Genomic DNA, 21189 nt, shown 5'->3' with positions numbered 1-21189 from the left:
AAAGAGATCTGATCTTATAGAAAGTTATGCATCAGTAGCAAAAACATCATCAGGTTATAGCTCTAAAACAACATCAACCACAGGCTGCCAAACTACCTTGAATTGGGTAAATTGCGATTCTCCACAGCATTTGTACACTGCTATATCATCACAGACTGAGGAATCACTTCCTAGTACCTCAAGGTCTTCTGATCACAAATCATCATCTCAGTCACACTCAAAGTCTCAATCGACATCTGATAGTCAACAAACGGTGAAAAGTAAACCAAAGCCGAAGCCTGATGCTTCAAAACAACAAAGTGGCAGAGCTCCTAAAGGATCACAGAACAAAATTCAATTGTTCAATAAATACGGGTCTCTTGAAGACATGGACGTTTCTGAAAACGTCCATTCTAGGGCACATAGCTTGTCGCCCTCCAAAAGAGTGCGGGGTAGATCCCCAATAAATCCCCCCAAAAGATAGTTTATTCCAATAATATTGTACAGTGGAACTGCAGAGGATTGAGGACTAATTTACATGAATTACAGCTATTAGTCCAAGATTTTACACCTTCAGCGTTATGTCTCCAAGAGACATATTTAAAACAAACAGACACATTTGACCTTCGTCAATTTAATGCGTATCATTGTTTTTCACCTCCGGGTGATAGGGCCACTGGCGGATCATCCATTCTAGTCAGACAAAACGTTATTCAAAGCCTCGTTTCACTTAATACTAATATGCAAGCTGTTGCAGTGAGAATTACGCTACGCTATGTTCCCTCTATATTTTGCCATCTTCAACGTTTGTCAAAACTGATCTTCAAGCTCTATATGACCAACTCCCGAAGCCCTGTATTATAATGGGAGTTTTAAATGGGCACAACCCACTCTGGGGTAGTGTAAATATAAATATATGGTTCCAACACATTTTCACACCCTGGGACAGGGACTTATTCTGCTCTCTACTTGTCACTTACAAATTCAGAACTATTAAATGAATTCGATTGGTCAGTCCACGATGACCTCTGTGGAAGTGACCATTTTCCTACTATATTAAAAGCTGTAACTCCATCTGATGTTCAACCATCATCAAGGCGGAATTTTAAAAAGACTAACTGGGCTTTATATGAACACTGTGTGCTGAAAAAACTTAAACCCGAGCGTTTTATTGCCGTTCCTGATGCTATTAAATGTTTTTTCTGAGGAACTGAATTCCATAGCTGATGAGTGTATACCAAAGTCCTCTGCAGTTCCACATATTCGAAAACCATGGTGCAACGACGAGTGCAAACAAGCTAGGAAGGCAAGGAAAAAAGCAGAACACTATTTCCGTCGCCATCCTATGGTGCATAATTTAAATAAATTTAAAATTTTAAATGCTAAAGCATGGCGTACTTTTAAACAGAACAAACGCCAATCTTGGCAAAATTATGTATCCTAAATAAATTCTCGGACACCCATGTCCAAGGTATGGAACATGGTCCAGAAAATTAAAGGTAAGGGTACTAAATCTGCTGTCCATCATCTTAAACATGGCGATCAGTTACTTACTGATAAATCAGATATTGCGAATAAACTGTGTGAAATCCTCGCTAAACACTCTTCCTCTTCTACTTATGTACCTACAATTCAGCAGTATCAAAAACAACAAGTACTCGTTTCATCAACTCAGTACAGTGCAAGGTAATAAGAAGCAATAACCCTAATGGACGTTTTCATTTGTGCACTCTGGGAGAGAACCAATTGTGCAATCATTGCACAATGCTTTCTTTGGTATGTGCAGAAAATGTCATGTATTGAGTTCGAAGACAGTCTCATGTGGTTTAGTATATAGTGCAGTATGATAAGGGATTAAAAATTAATGAAAAAGAAAACTCTACCAAAACAGAAAACGTGAGGTGCAGTGTACTAGTTTCCATGAAACGTTCGATTTTACTTATAGAGAGTTTTCGTTTGACCCTTCACGTTAAAACATGTTAACAGATAATTGAGTCTCGAAGTAATTCAGTTATTGATTTTATTATAAGGATTTCATGGCTTCAGGCAAAAGTTGCATTACGACGCATGTAACAACCAGCATAGATCCGCTAAACCCCGCGATACCGGAAACTCTAATCCAGAATCCAAATAATATTTTAGTGACCATATTACTTTAGCTACATATTATCATGTTCGTTCCATGCCAGCGTCTCTTAATGGAAATTATTGCACATGTTCATTCATCAGACCTCCCCACATGTACATTCCCCCGTTAAATAATGTTATGCCTCGCATAATCACGTGTGTTATATCTATAACAATACATTTGACTCATTACTGGTTACTCGGCTAAAGCACGTATTAAGACACGGTCATAATACAACATCTAAAATAGCAAACATCAACAATACCAACAAAAGCAAACCTACCCTAACCCAAACAAACAGAGCACGCCTGAAGGGTTTAGTGATGTCAAAGCAGACAGACTTTGATCATTACGAAGAGGTACAGCTATTCTCATAACAGACATATCAATCTACTCGAACAGGTAAAGCGCTGGATCCATTTGACTGCCACTTAAAAGGAAGGGAATCCAACATGAGGAGAAAAATCCAAACATGTTCCACTGATGATGATTTATGTACATTGCAAAACAAATACGTAAGTTTCCTACTCGGATTACATAATGGCAGAATGTCATTCATTTAGTAATTTACACCTTCAACGGATATAATTCACTGGATATATTTAGTCGGGTGGGTTGGCTCACAAGTTCAACACTGATGAAGTCTTTTCGAATCTCCAGATTTATGAGGGCCATGGTCCATTCTGTTCCGGGTATAGTTGCCTTATGGACGACAGTAAACATATAGAGGTTGATTAGGGTTTCGTAAAGTGTGGAGAGAGGAGTCAGCACTACAGTACGTTACGTCTAAAGCTTCGTGCATGGACACCCATAGTAACCTTCGTCGGAATCAACTCAGTATATATACCACTAAATGTAAACCTACTACATATACTTCCAATACATACAAAGAGATGACATGCCGAGAATAAAAAACACACGTGGAGCTTTACCAAATTGCTTCATATTGCAGTATCATGTCCCATCTCTTGTGCATTTCTGCAAATATATAATAAGTTGATTTTCAAGCACAGGCAAGACAGTAATTACGAAAGAGTGATACTTATGTTAGGATGTCAGGAGCAGGTGTTTGACATCCAGATCCATTGTTCTGGAGGTTTCGTCTCTTTCTGGAATCGTTTACAGTGGAAAGTGTTAAGCAGTACTGCAGGAATCTCCCCAAAACACAATATTCAAGTATTGGTCTGCCCAGTCCGTAAGAGAAAAAGTAGACATCGCTTAATGTATATCATTGAGATACACGCTCAGCAAAACCGTAACGGCTGCCACCCCATCCTTTTAGTCGTTGAATACTACAAGCTCTAGTAATTCTTGCAGGCACTTTATAGGAACTATACTGAACCGCAAAAGAAACGCAAGTCGGTTTTCAAAAATCTTACACTGCTATCTTGGGTACTCATAACCTTAATTAATTGAAAAAACAACAGACACATGATTGTTGATGAAATGGTGCATGATTTCTGATGGAAAATTCATCTCTGGTAACAAAAAAATAAGCACCCATAAACAGTAAAAATGACAAAACAGAGTCTCGTAATCAGTAACGTGTGTGACCGCCATTGCTGTCGACACAGGCAGTACAGCGACGTCTAATCGAGTCAACAAGTCTCTGGAAGAAGGCTTGTGGCAGTTGATTCCATTCCCTTGTCAACCGTGCTTCCGAATCCCTCAGGTTTTGAGGTGGACCAGCTGTGTGCATTCTTCTTCCAATTTCTTCCCGCACGTGTTCTATCGGTGCCATATCGGGGGACAGAGAGGGTCAGGGCAGCACAGGAATGCTGTTAGCTCTCAGAAAGTCCATGGAAACCCGTGCCGTGTGGGGACGAGCATTGTCTTGCTGGAAGATTTGGGGAGGACGCTGTGCTTGGAAAAGGGGTACAACGTGTTGTTGGGAACTTGATCTCTGTAAACGACAGCAGTCACACGTTGACGAAACACAGGTGGTGTTCTGTGGTGGTAGCTGAAGCCTCCCCAGACCATCAGACTTCCTCCTGCCCAGCGGTCAGCCTCCACAACGCAACGTTGGCGTCGTCTCCATACACGTACTCGGCCGTCGGCGTGAGACATGTTGAACCTGGATTCCTCAATTGTTGACACTGCAATTGTTGACCATCGTTGATGTTGTCTGGCCCACTGCAAGCGTTGTTGGCGGTGACGCTAAAATCGGCCTTACATAGGTACGTCGACATCTGATGCCTGCTGCCCTCAGTCGACGACGAACGGTGTCTGCAGAGATGTGGTGACGTGGTCCTTGGATGGTTAAAGCCGTCTGCGTCGCTCTTTGTTGTCGGTTACGAAGGTGAGTAACCCGGATGTGGCCATCTTGAGTTTGAGTTGTTACTCTCGGCCGTCCAGATCTTGGTCGATCCTGAATATTTCCCGTCTGTTGATTCCTTGCCGAGAGCCTTGTGATTGTCGCAATGTGACATTGGAAGTGCCTGGCGACCGCAGTTGCTGTGGATCCGGCCTGCAACATCCCAATGGCGACCCCTCTTTGCTATTGAGTTAGACTTCGCATCTTTTCTCAGCTATCTCCCGTTACATTTGGTAATGTGCGATGTTTCTGAATGGCGTACCTTATAAAGGGCCCATCAAGCACGAAAAGCACATGTTTTGTGAGCAGCACGAAAATGTCATGCAAAAAGCAAAATTGCATCACTAAGGTCGCGTTTGCGCAATTTCACCAAGAAAAAACGGAAACAACATTAAAGTCATCGTGGTGACCGTGGTTTGATAATAGTTTAATATGCTTTACTGCGAGAAAAGTATTGAACTGAATGTTTGCAATAAAATGAACTTGCGTTTCTTTTACGGGTCAGTATATTTTCTTAGTTCGTAACGAAATAGCTATTCCCTAAGTATGACGCGAGTGACTCAAAACGTATACTGTTTAAACAACGTAAATTGTTTCCTTCCAAGAACGTGTCCTGTCTTGCGTGAGGACTCACTATCCACCCCCACCCCACTATACACCCTACACAGATGCATCCCCAACTCTTACGTTTGTATGTATTGCTAAGGACCATCCCACTTCAGACACATATATCTTCTTCACTGGTGTTCACTACCATATCAGGTGTTGTGCAAGGTGCTGTGACGGACAATCACAGACTATAAAACTACAAAAGAGCAGGTCGTTCGTTCATTTTTGACCCTGATACCGGTTATCTATCCAGTTAACTGATATTACGAAAACAACATTCGTAATTTCAACAGCTGTCCGCTACTTTGGCTGGCAATCAACGAACCTAACCACACGATTCATGAAGTCACCCCTGATCACAGCATTGGGGTCTCTGGTTAGTGTGTAGTCTATACTGACAACACATGACATATATCTACACCTACATATGTACGCGTGTACAATGAAGAAACAATCTGACCCATGTATATGGCCAAGTATTGGTAACCAGAATAACTGACATTATTTACATGATAAGGAATTCCCAACGTATTTCACTGTACCTACAATCTTACACGGTGTGGCTTTTCATTCCATGACTATACCTACAGAGTAATGAAACCATGTCCCTATCTAACCTCGCAATATTCCAGCAATACCACGGCGGGCGACATCAGAAATGGGCTTCTCAGATTTTGGGGAATCGAACCCTGGTCTTCGGCGTGACGAAAAAACTTATAACCACTAGGCTATCTCACCGCCCGTCAATTCAGTAGCAAAAAGATGAACTAGAGTGAAATTTAATTGAATTCCGAAACTTGAAACAGAACAAATCATACTGTTGATGCAATAAAATGATGACTTATCATACTGATGTAGTATCACTCTTTGTAGTCGTATACTCCAGCTTGTTTACAGAGGCATACAGTTCATTAACACATGCTTGATCATCTTCTGGGACAATCTTCTGTACAATGACACCTATCTCCTTCTTAGGCCTATCTGCAGATGGTGCAGATAATTCATCAGATTCATCCCTTGGTGGCCAAGGAGATGTGTGTTCACCGTTAGTGACGACATCTGCGACACTAGCATAACCTCCTGCATCGATCACATCTACCTTGTGGGATCGACCTGGACCAGATGGTAGTCGCATGGAGTTATTCACTTCCACGGCAGCATAAGCAGCACTTGTGCGTTGCCCCACAGTTATGTATGGAGGCGAACAAGATTGAACTGACGAGCGTTGTTTTATTCGATTTACCTTTCTCTTAACGACAAACACGATGACGATGGCGACGACGACGATTAGAACCAGGCTGCCAACTACAGAAGCAGAAATGATTAGCACTGAGGATGTCGCTACTTGGTCCAGTGGTTTTCTTTCTGTAACATAGGGGAAGTTTAAGCAAGAGCATGATATATAATTTCAGTTAGACCCAAAAGTGATTTGAGATGAAATGTGGAAAATATGATCAACACGACGAGAGCAACCCGTGGCAATGTTAAGGAGTATAAACATCTGTTACACTCAGCTGTCACCCGACAACCACCCGCCGCCGGCATATGCAGAAATTGGAACACGCGAACGTGCAGTCGATCGAAAGACGGCAAGAACTTGTGATAACGGCAAAGTAATAAATATACATTGTTTTGTAAATGGACAACGATTGAAATGAAACGTGTTAGTGAATTGTTGTAATTAAAGTCACGACATGAAAACATGTTTTTCGAACTAATACACGCATCCGCAGTGAAAAAGCCAGCGTTGTGTCCTAATGTTGGAAGGACATGTTGAGTCAGATTGCTGTGTTACTCATACACAATGAATACAGTCATAGTACTTGGGCATCGAACAGTTCTGAGGCTACGACATTTCTAGTATGTGCATGGTAAAAATAACTGTTTGATATTGAAAATGGGTTATATCATTCACATAATCGTAATATTAACATGTAGGTGTGAATGATACAAATTGAAGGGTTGCATGCCAAACAACCTAAGTCATTTTTTGCAACTTTACAGGAGAGACGAAAAACAGTATTTTCAGTTTTACTATAGATATGGAGGCGGAAATAGGCTTAACTCATAACATGAAACATACAATGAAGGATTGTGAGTCGTTACACGAGTTTCCATTAATATTTCAACATTTATTGCATTTTTGACTTCTTCATTACCTGCCAAAATGACCTAAGTCAGCACAAGTTTCCATGGCAAAACAACCTAAGTCACAAAAGTTGCTTGCCAAAATAAACTAAGTCACTAATATACTTAACTAATTTGATTAATTCAGTGTAAATTACCCTGATTGTGATGGTAACTATACATATTATTCTATTTCAATGCTAAATGATAACAATGACAATAGAATAGGTCCCGGTATGGGCATGCAATCCTAATGTGATATATTGTGGACATGTACTTGATAGCAGTAAGGTGAATAAACAATAAAAAATACGAATCCTGAAGTGCATCAGTTATCAAAGATTGACTGAATTCTTGCATTTACATTGTAAATTTAATATTTCGCTGAAAGACAAGAATTTATAGAGAACGACTTGTTATTTTTTCGAGGGACACAAACTGTCGGGGTGTAAGTTTACTTCGTCAGTGTGTTCGTACTTCTTCAGTGTAGTGTTAATCCATCAATGTATTCTTACTCAGTGCATTCTTACTCCTCCAGTGTATTCTTACTCCTCCAGTGTATCCCTACTCCTCCAGTATATTCTTACTCCTCCAGTATATTCTTACTCCTCCAGTGCACCCCTACTCCTCCAGTATATTCTTACTCCTCCAGTGTATCCCTACTCCTCTCGTATATTCTTACTCCTCCAGCATATTTTGATTCCTCCAGTACATTTTGATTCCTCCAGTATATTCTTACTCCTCCAGTGTATCCGTACTCCTCCAGTATATTCTTACTCCTCCAGTATATTCTTACTCCTCCAGTGTATCCCTACTCCTCCGGTATATTCTTACTCCTCTCGTATATTCTTACTCCTCCAGTGTATCCCTACTCCTCCCGTATATTCTTATTCCCCCAGTATGTTCTTATTCCTCCAGTGTATTTTGATTCCTCCAGTGTATCCCTACTCCTCCAGTATATTCTTACTCCTTCAGTATATTGTGATTATTTCAGTATAATCTTATTTCTTCAGTATATTCTTACTCCAGTATATTCTTACTCCTTCAGTATATTCTAATTACCTGAGTGTATTCTTACTCATTTGTAAGCTTTTTTTAGTACATGCAATGACTGCAATGAGCATACATGTATGCATCCTCAATAATCGCCAGGGTATATGTTACCATATATCTTTTCTACTCTTGTGGAGTTTTTATCGGGACGTATACCCCGGACATTATCGAGGATAACATGTACGCTACAGAGCATAAGCTTCTCCACATTGGTACACAGTGGTATTATATAATTTGAAAACCCATAACGTTCATCTGATCTTGAAAGGCAAACACATCTTTGAAGACTGAGGTAGATGTATAGTCTGGTTCATAATTATTGAGAATTTTTCTTCTTACTTTGAGCTATCCTAACACCACAACTGATTCACTGATACTTAAAACTAAGTAATGGTATAAGGGAGGTAACTCATCTTGGCCTACTGAGTATAGTACAATTAGAGTCACCTCCCCTGAATTTGTAGCAGACGTCATTTTCCTCAGCACTGTCAACAATGTCTGCTGAAGATAAAAGAAGGTTGATTTTTGAGTTGTGTAATCAAGGAATTGATGATGTAAATACATTGGCAGAGAGAACAGGAACTCCTCTTTCTACTGTGTATAGGATTAGGAAGAATTTTAAAGAGGGAAAGGATTTTGGGCACCAGAAAGGAGCAGGGAGACCCAGAAAATTGGACTTCTCAGATCGCGTCCGGCTGGGAATTTTAGCGTCTAAAAAGCAAAGGGCAAGCATCTCCAACATCAGGTATGAAATGATAGAAAGGGGATCAACAGTTGTATCAATATCTACAGTTAGAAGAAATTTGATTGATCTTGAATGGGAGAAAAAGACTGGAATTCCTTCTCCTCTCATGAAACAAGAACATAAAGACAGGTGTGTTGAGTGGTGTTTGGTACAAGAAAACTTTGACTGGGAAAATGTGATTTTTACTGATGAAAGCTCAATATGGGTATATCCCAATAATGTGAAAATATGGACAAAGTCTGCGTCAGCACCGTTGTATCGACGACCTAAATACAGCCCAAAGTTTCATGTATGGGGAGGGATATCCTTATTAGGAACGACCCCGCTGTGTGTGTTTGAGGGAAATCTGACAAGTCAACGCTACACTAACATATTAGATAATTTTCTCCTTCCAAGTGCGCATGTGTTTTATGGAAATGACTGGATTTTGCAGCAAGATAATGATCCTAAACACACCGCAAAACATGCCAAGCAGTGGTTTCAGGAGAAAAATGTGACTGCATTACCATTTCCTGCATATAGTCCTGACTTAAATCCCATTGAGAACATTTGGGGGATGATGAAGGAATGTGTGAATCAAAAGGGGTTGACAAAAATTGAAGACATGAAGAGAGAAGTGGTCCGATACTGGGACAGCATAACTCACGAGACACTAACCTCTCTGATAGGAAGTATGCCTACCCGTCTTAGACTGTGCCGTGAAGCTCAAGGAGACTTGATAAAATATTAAATTGTTACCTACACAACATGAAAAGGTCAGTTCACTTTCACAATACATTCAATTTTATCTGATTTGTTCTCGTTTAATAATATGAAATGCTTTAGCTATTCTCAATAATTTTGAACCATACTGTATCTCGCCCAAAGTGACAGGCTTGTACAGCGTCTATGAACGGTAGCTAAGTCCCTGAATAAGATGGTCGGTTCGAAGTGCTGAAAAGTCTCTCTCAAAGCCGCAGTAGAGAGACCATTCGTCACAAGAAAGAAACAGAGGTTTTCATTGTACTTCAGAATGGGTAAAAAGCAATAAATATAAATAAATAACAAGATTTTACTACCCCAAAACAAAAGATTTGAAAGGTGAAAGATGTAATATTTCTTAAACGTTTCATCTCCTGCTTCAAACCATGTTAATTATCCTTTGAACCCATTTAGTAGGAATAAAACATCCTATCAACATGTTTCATTCATTCCCTGCCAAAACAACCTAAGTCACAGGAGTGGAAAAATGGAGTTTACAGGTCTAAATTAATAATTTCACCATTCAGTCACATATTTTGTTGAATTTTTAATCATAAATTATCATTTTGTATAATTTATACAAGCTGTTTTAAGTCCAGAATTGTCCTTAATTTGAGGTGCTTGTTTGCTTGGAATCCACACGGGGGAAGACTTTTCTACCTCCTTCCAGAAGAGTCTACGACAGTTCCATGCCAGAACAACATAAGTCATGACTGTTATCAGCCAAAACAACCTTAGTCTGACTTAGGTCATTTTGGCACTGTGTACCAGATTTTAATAGCTATTTTCTTGAAAACTATAAATCATACCCCAACACCCTTACAATCACCGGAAAAAGCTTCTCAAGCTGCATATACCTCTGTTATTATTCCAAAACAACCAAGTCTGACTTAGGTCGTTTTGGCATGCAACCCTTGATTTATTTTTCAATATCGTACAGTGACGTTTATAATGCACAATGTACACATTGTGTGAAGCCCATCTCTGGTGCCCTCCGCCGTGATATTGCTGGGACATAGCTACACGCGAAGTAAAGCTTAACTCACCCACTCACAATATGCAAGTACACTTACACAGTAGTGTTTATTGGAACCACGGCACCCGTGGCGAGCCACCTCCTCGTGGTGGGTGCTGGGTAACGCCAAGAGCTCGCCGACACCCCCGTAGTGGACCCGGGGGGATATTTGGTCCACCAACCCGTTTGCCGTGGGTTGCGTCCCGTGTCGGTGGAGGACGGGATCCTGGTGGTTGAGGGCACTGGGGCTTTTAACTGCGTTCCATTGCCCAACACACCACTTTGGCCCTTACTTCACCTAGACGGGTGGTCGAATGGGCCCGGTTCGACCAATCGGCTGGTCATGCCAAGCCCTGTGCATGGAGTATATATATCATTGCACAAATTTTATTTGGTTTTTTACTTTCGGTCTTGGCCTATTTGTTCATTGAGCTTTTCGAATTTTAAAATGCATTTTTGAAGTTCTAAATATTTGCCTAGAGTCTTATGCCCAGAAGGCGGTGGCTCATGGGCCAATCTGGTAGACTAATTATTTCTAATTCTTCTGCTGGAGTATATCATCCGGGTATCCTTGGTGCTGTAAGGTGGAGGCCCGCTTACTTTAGCATTGTCCTTGTGATACTCCGTGGTGGGTGGGGAGCTCGGATGATGAACCGTATTACACTAACCATGGCTTATGAAACTCCAACCAAAAAAACAAAACGTCCACTTGATATTGACCCTGTTGATACTGACCATAGACCGTCTACATCGATTGAGTATTGGCCACGTTTCATTGTGATTGAGATTCCTGATAAGACACCTTTGAAGTTGAACCCCTTTGCTGTATCCAAAGGTATTCAAGGCATTGCTGGGGATGTGAAGAACATCAGACGCTTACGTTCGGGTGCCCTGCTAGTCGAGTGTGGGAAAAAGCAGCAAGCAACAAATCTGATGAATATTAAATCTTTCGTGGGCATTCCCGTCTCGGTTTCTGCACACAAAACCTTGAATACAAGTAAAGGTATCGTGAGAGATAGAGATCGATTGTTTGATGACATGTCGGAACTTGATATAGGATCTGAAATGAAGGATCAAGGTGTTCTATATGTCAAGCGCTTTTCAACTCGCAGAAACAATGAAACCGTCAAAACAAATACGTATCTGTTTACTTTCTCATGTCCAAATGCTCCAAAATCAGTGAAGGCAGGCTACTGCAACATACAAGTTGATACCTACATCCCCAACCCGCTCAGGTGTTTTAAATGCCAGAAATATGGACACGGTGTATCTACCTGCACATTGTCTGTTGTGTGTGCTCACTGTGGTGAGAAGACACACACAACAGAAGATTGTGACAGCGATTATAAAAAATGCACCAATTGCGCAGGCGACCATTCGTCCTTTTCTAAACAGTGTCCTATTTGGAAAGAGCAAATGGAGATCAATAAAATAAAATTTACACAAAATAACTGGTAAAGACATCTGATCTTACAGAAAGTTATGCAACAGTAGCAAAAACATCATCGGTTTCTAGCTCTAAAACAACATCAACCACAGGCTGCCAAACTACCTTGACTTGGGTAAATTGCGATTCTCCACAGCATTTGTACCCTGCTATATCATCACAGACTGAGGAATCACTTCCTAGTACCTCAAGGTCTTATGATCACAAATCATCATCTCAGTCACACTCAAAGTCTCAATCGACATCTGATAGTCAGCAAACGGTGAAAAGTAAACCGAAGCCAAAGCCTGATGCTTCAAAACATCAAAGTGGTAGAACTCCTAAAGGGTCACAGAACAAAATTCAATTGTTCAATAAATACGTATCTCTTGAAGACATGGACGTTTCTGAAAACGTCCATTCTAGGGCACATAGCTTGTCGCCCTCTAAAAGAGTGCGGGGTAGATCCCCAATAAATCCCCCCAAAAGATAGTTTATTCCAATAATATTGTACAGTGGAACTGCAGAGGATTGAGGACTAATTTACACGAATTACAGCTATTAGTCCAAGATTTTACACCTTCAGCGTTATGTCTCCAAGAGACATATTTAAAACAAACAGATACATTTGACCTTCGTCACTTTAATACATATCATTGTTTTTCACCTCCGGGTGATAGAGCCACTGGCGGAGCATCCATTCTAGTCAGACAAAACGTTATACAAAGCCCCGTTTCACTTAATACTAATATGCAGGCTGTTGCTGTGAGAATTACTTTACATGTAGCATTTACGCTATGCTCCCTCTATATTTCGCCATCTTCGACATTTGCCAAAACTGATCTTCAAGCTCTATATGACCAACTCCCGAAGCCCTGTATTATAATGGGAGACTTAAATGGGCACAACCCACTCTGGGGTAGTGTAAATATAAACACTAAAGGGAAATTGTTGGAGGACTTTTGTTCTGACAATGATTTGTGTATTTATAATGATGGTTCCAACACATATTTACATCCTGGTACAGGGACTTATTCTGCTCTCGACTTGTCAATTACAAATTCCGAACTATTAAATGAATTCGAATGGTCAGTCCACGATGACCTCTGTGGAAGTGACCATTTTCCTACTATATTAAAAGCTGTAACTCCATCTGATGTTCCTCCATCATCAAGACGGAATTTTAAAAAGGCTAACTGGGCTTTATATGAAACACTGTGTGCTGAAAAACTTAAACCCGAGCGTTTTATTGACGTTCCTGATGCTATTAAATGTTTTTCTGAGGAACTGAATTCCATAGCTGATGAGTGTATACCAAAGTCCTCTGCAGTTCCACATATTCGAAAACCATGGTTCAGCGATGAATGCAAACAAGCTAGGAAGGCAAGGAAAAAAGCAGAACATTATTTCCGTCGCCATCCTATGGTGCATAATTTAAATAAATTAAAAATTTTAAATGCTAAAGCACGGCGTACATTTAAACAGAATAAACGCCAATCTTGGCAAAATTATGTATCCAAAATAAATTCACGGACACCCATGTCCAAGGTATGGAACATGGTCCAGAAAATTAAAGGTAAGGGTACTAAATCTACAGTCCATCATCTTAAACATGGAGATCAGTTACTTACGGATAAATCAGATATTGCGAATAAACTGGGTGAAACCCTCGCTAAACACTCTTCCTCTTCTAATTATTTACCTAAATTCCAGCAGTATCAAAAACAAGAAGAAAAGAAAACTATTAATTTCAATTCAGATAATGGGGAAGATTATAATGAAACATTTTCTATTCATGAACTCCATACTGCTCTTGATCAAGCTCATGACACTGCTACAGGAGCTGATAACATACATTATCAACTCCTGAAGCATTTACCAGAATTCTGTTTAGAGACGCTCTTATCAATATTTGATGATATTTGGACATCCGGGAAATTTCCTTCTTCGTGGCGTGATGCTATAGTGGTACCAATACCTAAACCTGGACGTGATCATACGGATCCATCCAGTTATCGTCCGATTTCATTAACCAGCTGTGTTTGCAAGACCATGGAACGCATGATAAATAATCGACTTGTTTGGTACTTGGAAACAAATAACCTTATCACAGATATACAATGTGGTTTCCGTAAAAACAGAAGTACCGTCGATCACTTAGTGCGTTTAGAATCATTTGTGAAAAACGCGCTGATTAATAAGCAACATGCTGTGTCTATCTTTTTTGATCTTGAGAAGGCATATGACACAACCTGGAGGTATGGCATTCTGAGAGATCTACATGATTTCGGTTTGCGTGGTCGTTTGCCTCATTTCATAGGCAAATTTTTAAATAACCGACAATTTCAAGTCCGCGTGGGTTCTACCCTGTCTGATCATTACAATCAGGATCAGGGTGTTCCACAAGGCAGTATTTTGTCAGTCACACTTTTTAGTATAAAGATCAACAGTTTATCAAAAGTTTTAAACGATTCCATTGATGGATCCTTATTTGTGGATGATTTTAATATTTCTTGTCGTGGTAAAAATATGCATACCATAGAGCGGCAGTTGCAGTTATGTTTAAACAAAATAAATAAATGGTGTCTTGAAAACGGCTTTAAATTTTCTAAATCGAAAACTAATTGCATACATTTTTGTCGTAAGTACAAACCACATAAAGACCCTGAACTATCTCTAGATGGCACTCCCATTAAAGTTGTCAAGGAAGCCAAGTTCTTGGGATTAATTTTTGACTCACACCTTACGTTTCTGCCTCATATTAAATCTCTGAAAACTAAATGCCTGAAAGCACTTGATTTGTTGAAAGTGGTATCAAATTCTAAATGGGGAGGTGATCAAGCTACCCTTCTCCATCTATATCGATCACTTGTCCGTTCTAAACTTGATTATGGCTCCATCGTATATGGTGGAGCCTGCAACAGCAACTTAAAAGTATTAGATTCTGTTCATCATCAAGGTCTAAGACTTTGTCTTGGGTCCTTTAGAACCTCTCCTGTTGACAGTCTATATGTTGAAGCCGATGAACCATCTCTTACACAACGTCGTATAAAATTATCTTTACAATACATCACGAAGCTATACTCTAACGAATCTAACCCTGCATATAACTGTGTTTTCAATCCTCTCTACGAGGACTTGTACAACAAAAAGTCTTCTCTTGTTCCACCTCTCGGCCACAGAATTAAACCCTTTCTTTCTTCGGCTGGCATTGAGCTGGAAAACATAGCTCCTTCCCGTCTTCTTTCTTCTCCTCCTTGGCAGTTGGTTAGGCCACAAGTTGACCTAACATTAACGACTTTTAAAAAATCAGAAACGAATTAATTACAGTATAAACAAGAATATAATCAACTGAAACATCAATATAGCAATTACAAACCCTTATTTACAGATGGATCCAAGGACGGTGGCGCATTGGCTTGTGCCACTGTCATTGGATCCAGAACAATATCTTTTAGATTACCAGATAATAGTTCTATTTTTACAGCAGAAGCTAACGCCATATTAACAGCTCTTAAATATATTCAAAGACACCCGAAACGTAAACAGTATATAATCTATTCAGACTCTCTTTCTTGCCTTCAGGCTATTAAAAATCTTTCTTGTAAACATCCACTTTTAATTGAAATTATTGAACTGTATAATAATCTTGCTACTGGCCAATACGACATCGTCTTTTGTTGGTTACCCAGCCATGTAGGCATTTCCGGTAACGCAATGGCCGATCTTGCTGCCAAGGCAGCACTCAACAAATCTGTGACACCACTTCTTCTTCCCTACACTGATTATAAAGCTACCATTAGATCTTATATCCATGATCTGATGCAGAAGAAGTGGGACACCCAAGTTGGTATAAATAAATTACATGAGATAAAACCTTACATTGGTTATACCCACTAGGGTTGTCAGTCCAGATTTGAAGAGGTCATACTACGACGATGTCGTATTGGCCACACTAGATATACTCATGCATACCTGTTAAAAGGTGAGGATCCTCCATTTTGTATCCCTTGTGATGAGAGAGTCACGGTCAAGCATATTCTGCTTGACTGTGTCGAATTCTCCATCACAAGGGATATGTATTTTACAGTTAAAACGATGAAGGATCTTTTTACCAGCGTTAGTTTTCATTTAATTATTGGTTTTTTAAAAGAAATTGATTTTTTGATTGAATTGTGAGCAATATGTTTCTGTAAAAAGATAGATTTTAATAATTGGTAGTTTGGATTCGTAACTAGAATTGTTAGTGGCTGTACCCTCAAAGGGGGTTGAAGTATTGTAAAAATATTGTCCTCCTGAGAGGGTACGTAAGTCCAAAAACATTCATAGTAAATTCAATTCTACCAGGCTTTTAATCGTAGTATTCCTGTTGTTTTAATTGTGGCTAGCATATTGTACATTCGCCAGCGGCTGAAGGGATGGTGTAAATCCAACTAGGGTCCATGCAGGTAGCAAAGGTACTGTAAGTCCCCATGGTCCCTAGTATGGTGACCTACCTTCTGTTGCTGGCGATCTATAGTCTGTTTTTATATTGTATTGTCTGAATATTGATATTAGTTTTAACTTTCCAAGCTAGTTTTAATTCAAATTGTGATACTGTAGTTGTTTTACTGTCCTTTGTCGACAGGTTTTATAACACACATATTCGTTTTCAGTGGTCTGTTCCCGTCACGATATGGCTGAAATATTGCCGATGTGACATTAAATATTAACTCACTCACTCACTCACTCACTATTGGAACCACAAACAATAAATGGACTATCTATTTATGTATTTATTTATACGGAATGACATTTTTGCAAGAGGTCGTCCTATCGATAGTTCCAGTTTATCACTCATGGATGTCAAAGTCATCATTTAGATTCAGGGCATGATGTAAGGATACGTTTCAGATGGAATACAATTAAGAACCAAATAGTGCCAGGATAGTGGTAACCCATGACAGGATATCGCTACATATAAGCATTATTGTGTTTTTGGCACGGGGCATATTTTTGTGGTTTTATGATCTCTCACTCAAGAAACACATATTACTCACTGTTGTGGAGTCGGGTCACACCGTTGCAGCTGAGATTCCAGTGTTGGACTTGACAGTTGAATACCAGCCTTACCCCACCCAAGTGTGTTTCAGTCACGTTGAGTGTTATTGGTGAAAGACCTTGGTCACCAACATGTAGTAATTGCGAGACTTCACCTGTCTGCAGTATGAAATTTGTATCTCCAGAACAGTAGGAGCCTTGTATATCGTAATATGCAGTAACGTTCACGGTCAGTGTCACTTCCTCATGCAGGGTGAGTGTCTCTGTGCCCTTGTCACTGGTGATGTCGCATTCTGGTTTCTTTGGGGCTGTTAAATAAAAGGGCTAAACTAAGATGACAGAATAGTGTAATATTGACGTTCAGTATATGTTCCTATAAGGATCATGTAAATATTAAATCATATATTATGTGTATTTATGGGAACCCATCAATCAAAAGATTAGGCTCACTTAAATCACTTCCTCTCTCAATATGTGTGTGTGTGCGCGCGCGCGCGTGCGTGTGTATACCATTTTCAATATGACAAGTACTGAAGATGTGACGTTCAATAAGAACAAAAGTAACAGTACACCTAAAACTGGTCAAAGTATAGCCCTTGATAAAGTCTTTGAGCGGTTTAAGGAATTACCTTTCACAGAACCTTCCTATAAAGGTAGATCCAATATTTCGTCAATATCGTTACACACAAAGTGTAGTCTCTAAAGTTACTCTTATGATGATCACGTTAACAGTGTGAAACCGGTCAAAATTGAAGAAATTATATCTGTCCTAAGGATCTTCAGATTTTTGTGGTGTGTGTGCGTGTGTGCGTGTGCGTGTGCGTGTGTGCATACTTTCTCCACTAACATGGAGAAATCAACTGCAAACTTAATTAAGATGAACTGCATAAGGATCATGCATCACATTTCTACGACGCATGTGCAGATATCGTACATGTAGACAGCTGCGCATTGATGTCAAGTTTCATTGAAACAAAAATGCCAATTTTCACTGATTTTCCTCATTTACTGAACTCAGAACAATAATATTTTAACTATTCTGAATTGGTTTTACCGTATATGAGTCCGTGTTTTAACAGTACCTTTAAATGGTATGGAATGATTTTTGCAAAATCTAGTTTACAACAGCTGTCTGAAGTAAGAGGCTAGTAAGTCTATACTTTTGATGGGTGCTACATTATTTTGCAACGACATTCTGTTATAAATATCATATTTGGAATCTACATCAACACGAGCTTATACACTTGGTAATGTGCTTCATGTTAAAACTAACCGAATTTAGTCACCCCAGCACACTCTATACTCCACTGACTGCTGTCACATCTAAACACCAGTCCTACTTTGCCAAGATGGGAGTCCGTCACATTTAGTGTTACCGATGAAGTATTATCGGTGACACTTGGTACAGAATCAGCTTTCATCAGCAGGGTTGTCACATTCCCAGTCTGGAGGGAGATGTTGTGGGCGGTGGAGCAGTAGTAGTCTCGAACGTCCACTGTAAGGGACAGCTCCTGGTACTGGACAAGTGAGTTAGTGTCCTGCTTACTGGTGATGCTACATGTTGGTGTCTCTGAAACATTCAAACAATAGAACGATACCATAGTGGAAATACATGTTGTGGATTAAATGAATTAGATCTTTTATCGACTGTGACTGACACAAAAAAGCGTCATCATTCAAGATATTTCGGCTAGTATGAGATATTATCGAGTACGACGCAGATAATAACGATTCAATTCAGTTGGTCATCTCTTAAGACAAGTATATATGTTGCTGAAGACTTATATTCATAGTGTACAAAGACATATGGTTTACACCCTACGGTCCATTTAGGTATCCCTCTTTAAGAGTGTTTCAAATTTAGTAAAAGCTGATAACTTACCATCGAATTTCGAAAAAGTATAAATATATGTACCCCTATGCAACCAGTTGGGGTTGGAGGTTAAACTAATATCAAAGCGTGATAGTATGGGTAGGTTTCAGCAAATAGAACATTATGACTGTTAAGTCTGTACCAATATATTTCAAAGATGTTTTTACTGTGCGTAACCATACATGTAACCATGTAGGTAACCATATGTTCAAGTGATTTGAATACTATTTTGTAACCACAAACATTGTAATGTAGGTCTTAAGGCGAAATGTACCCACAAAAAATTAATCTGACTTATCAAATACACGAGCGATTCCGTGCGTACAGTTGCTCACTTCTTATGCTGAAGAGCCAGTGTTAGAATTGGAAACAACGAAACTTTATTAACACGTCGCCTTATCTCATTTTTGTCCATTTCAACAAAGCATTTTAGATTTCCAGATTAATGATGGAGGGGAAGTGAGAAAACGCGACTAATTCCCCTTTGTAAAAATTCATACATATCAAGGCATGATAATGGGACAAAACGTAAACACCAAACAATTTCAAGATTTTGCATCGACTACCTGACGTGCTTTAGGAAATATTGGCACTCGCGGTGTGAATGCCCTTCCTGGTATTGCTAAATTTTGATCAAGGACATAGTTCATATTTTCACGACTCCCCTGAAGGAGACAAGCAGTAACTAACCCATTCCGATAATACATAGCGCAAACCGTTCCACATGTCACTTGGATGAAGGTCTATTTGAAAGGGGCTGAATGTACCATAAGTTGGATTCTTATCTCAATCACGAGCACGCTGAAATTGTCAGAAAATTTTAACTGGCCTTAATTTAAATGTTATTTTCGGGCATATTATTTTCGGGGTTAGCTAAATATCCGGTTCCACAAACCTATTTTGGAAATAAATGAAACAACTAACACAACAGATACCTTTCCTATATTCCTTATGTTAGCGATACGAACGATCTTGACCTCAGACTACAAATACCAGATTCAAGGACGTAAGTAAATATTCATGTCTCGTGGGCATCGCTTGAAATTGGCCCCGTTTTGTCTGAACAGTCAGAAATATGAAAAAGTACTTACTCACAACTGTTAGATTACATCTGGAATCAACGTTACGTTTACTCGCACATCTCCATTCTCCCGCATCTGTTGTTTTTATGTGAGTAATGTTGAGGACTGTTTGAGTTTTATTGATGACAGACGCCGATGCGTTCGCAGGATCGCATTTTCCATTTGACAGTTGACATTCAGCAACCAGAAATTCACTGGGGTTGGTATACGTGTGTGTAAAGCCATCCCCTGTACAGATCAACTCTCCAGACGACCACAGATAGTTGGGATATGAGCAGATGAGTACCGCAGAAACTGTAAAGAACATTTCAGAAATGTGGATTATATATATTTATACTTTTTCGAAATTCGATGGTAAGTTATCAGCTTTTACTAAATTTGAAACACTCTTAAAGAGGGATACCGTAGGGTGTAAACCATGTGTCTTTGAACACTATGAACATAAATCTTTAGCAACATATATATAACACTTTTTGAAGTACTAGTAATCAGATATCATGTTAATATCGTAAACGAAAACTAATATTTGCATTAACTGGCATATATAGGATTTCAGAAAATATGTGGAACTGACCGCAAAGGGATTGTGTCAGTAAAAGGAAAGACTTGGGCACGGCGTTGGTGATTGTCATTCTGAAAATGAGAAATTCGGAAATTAATCTTATGAACTATTAAATAGAAGCAAGAACCACAAAAGCAAAAGTCATTTTATGGACGTCAACCTCTATAAAATAAAGAGCACCACGTTTTGAAGCAAAGCCATACTCCTTTAATTTCTTAACTGATACCAAAAAAGCTCGATGACAGAATGTGAATGTACTCCCAAATTGTGTGTTCCTTGTTATAATGTTGACATCCATTAAAAAATCGTGTTATCTGAATCACTTCAACATTTAAACACTAAGTATGTATTACATATTGAAGAGAAGCACGAAATTACTATGGTTACTGTGCTGGAAAGGAAGCCACCAACATTCCACAAACGTACAATCACTGGGTCAGAAGATGCATGAACAGCATTAAACAATTACTAAACATCTTCAAAAAATGTAAGAAA

The 21189-nt window shown here is 39.4% G+C and overlaps 1 protein-coding gene across 1 annotated transcript; it reads right to left on the bottom strand.

Annotated features, from left to right (window-relative positions):
- Window positions 1–4086: 4086 nt before the first annotated feature.
- On the bottom strand, window positions 4087–20764 carry LOC137287556 (uncharacterized). Its single transcript, XM_067819953.1, has 7 exons — window positions 20707–20764; window positions 20142–20426; window positions 18451–18747; window positions 17177–17485; window positions 5912–6395; window positions 5356–5424; window positions 4087–4333 (listed from the first exon to the last, which is right to left on the bottom strand). The coding sequence occupies exons 1-7, from the start codon at window positions 20762–20764 to the stop codon at window positions 4087–4089; spliced, it is 1749 nt and encodes a 582-aa protein (XP_067676054.1).
- Window positions 20765–21189: the final 425 nt, after the last annotated feature.

Source organism: Haliotis asinina, chromosome 1 (assembly GCF_037392515.1).
Source record: "Haliotis asinina isolate JCU_RB_2024 chromosome 1, JCU_Hal_asi_v2, whole genome shotgun sequence".
NCBI lineage: Eukaryota > Metazoa > Mollusca > Gastropoda > Lepetellida > Haliotidae > Haliotis > Haliotis asinina.
Note: the sequence above shows the minus strand (reverse complement) of the source record. Positions and strands in the feature narration are given on the sequence as shown.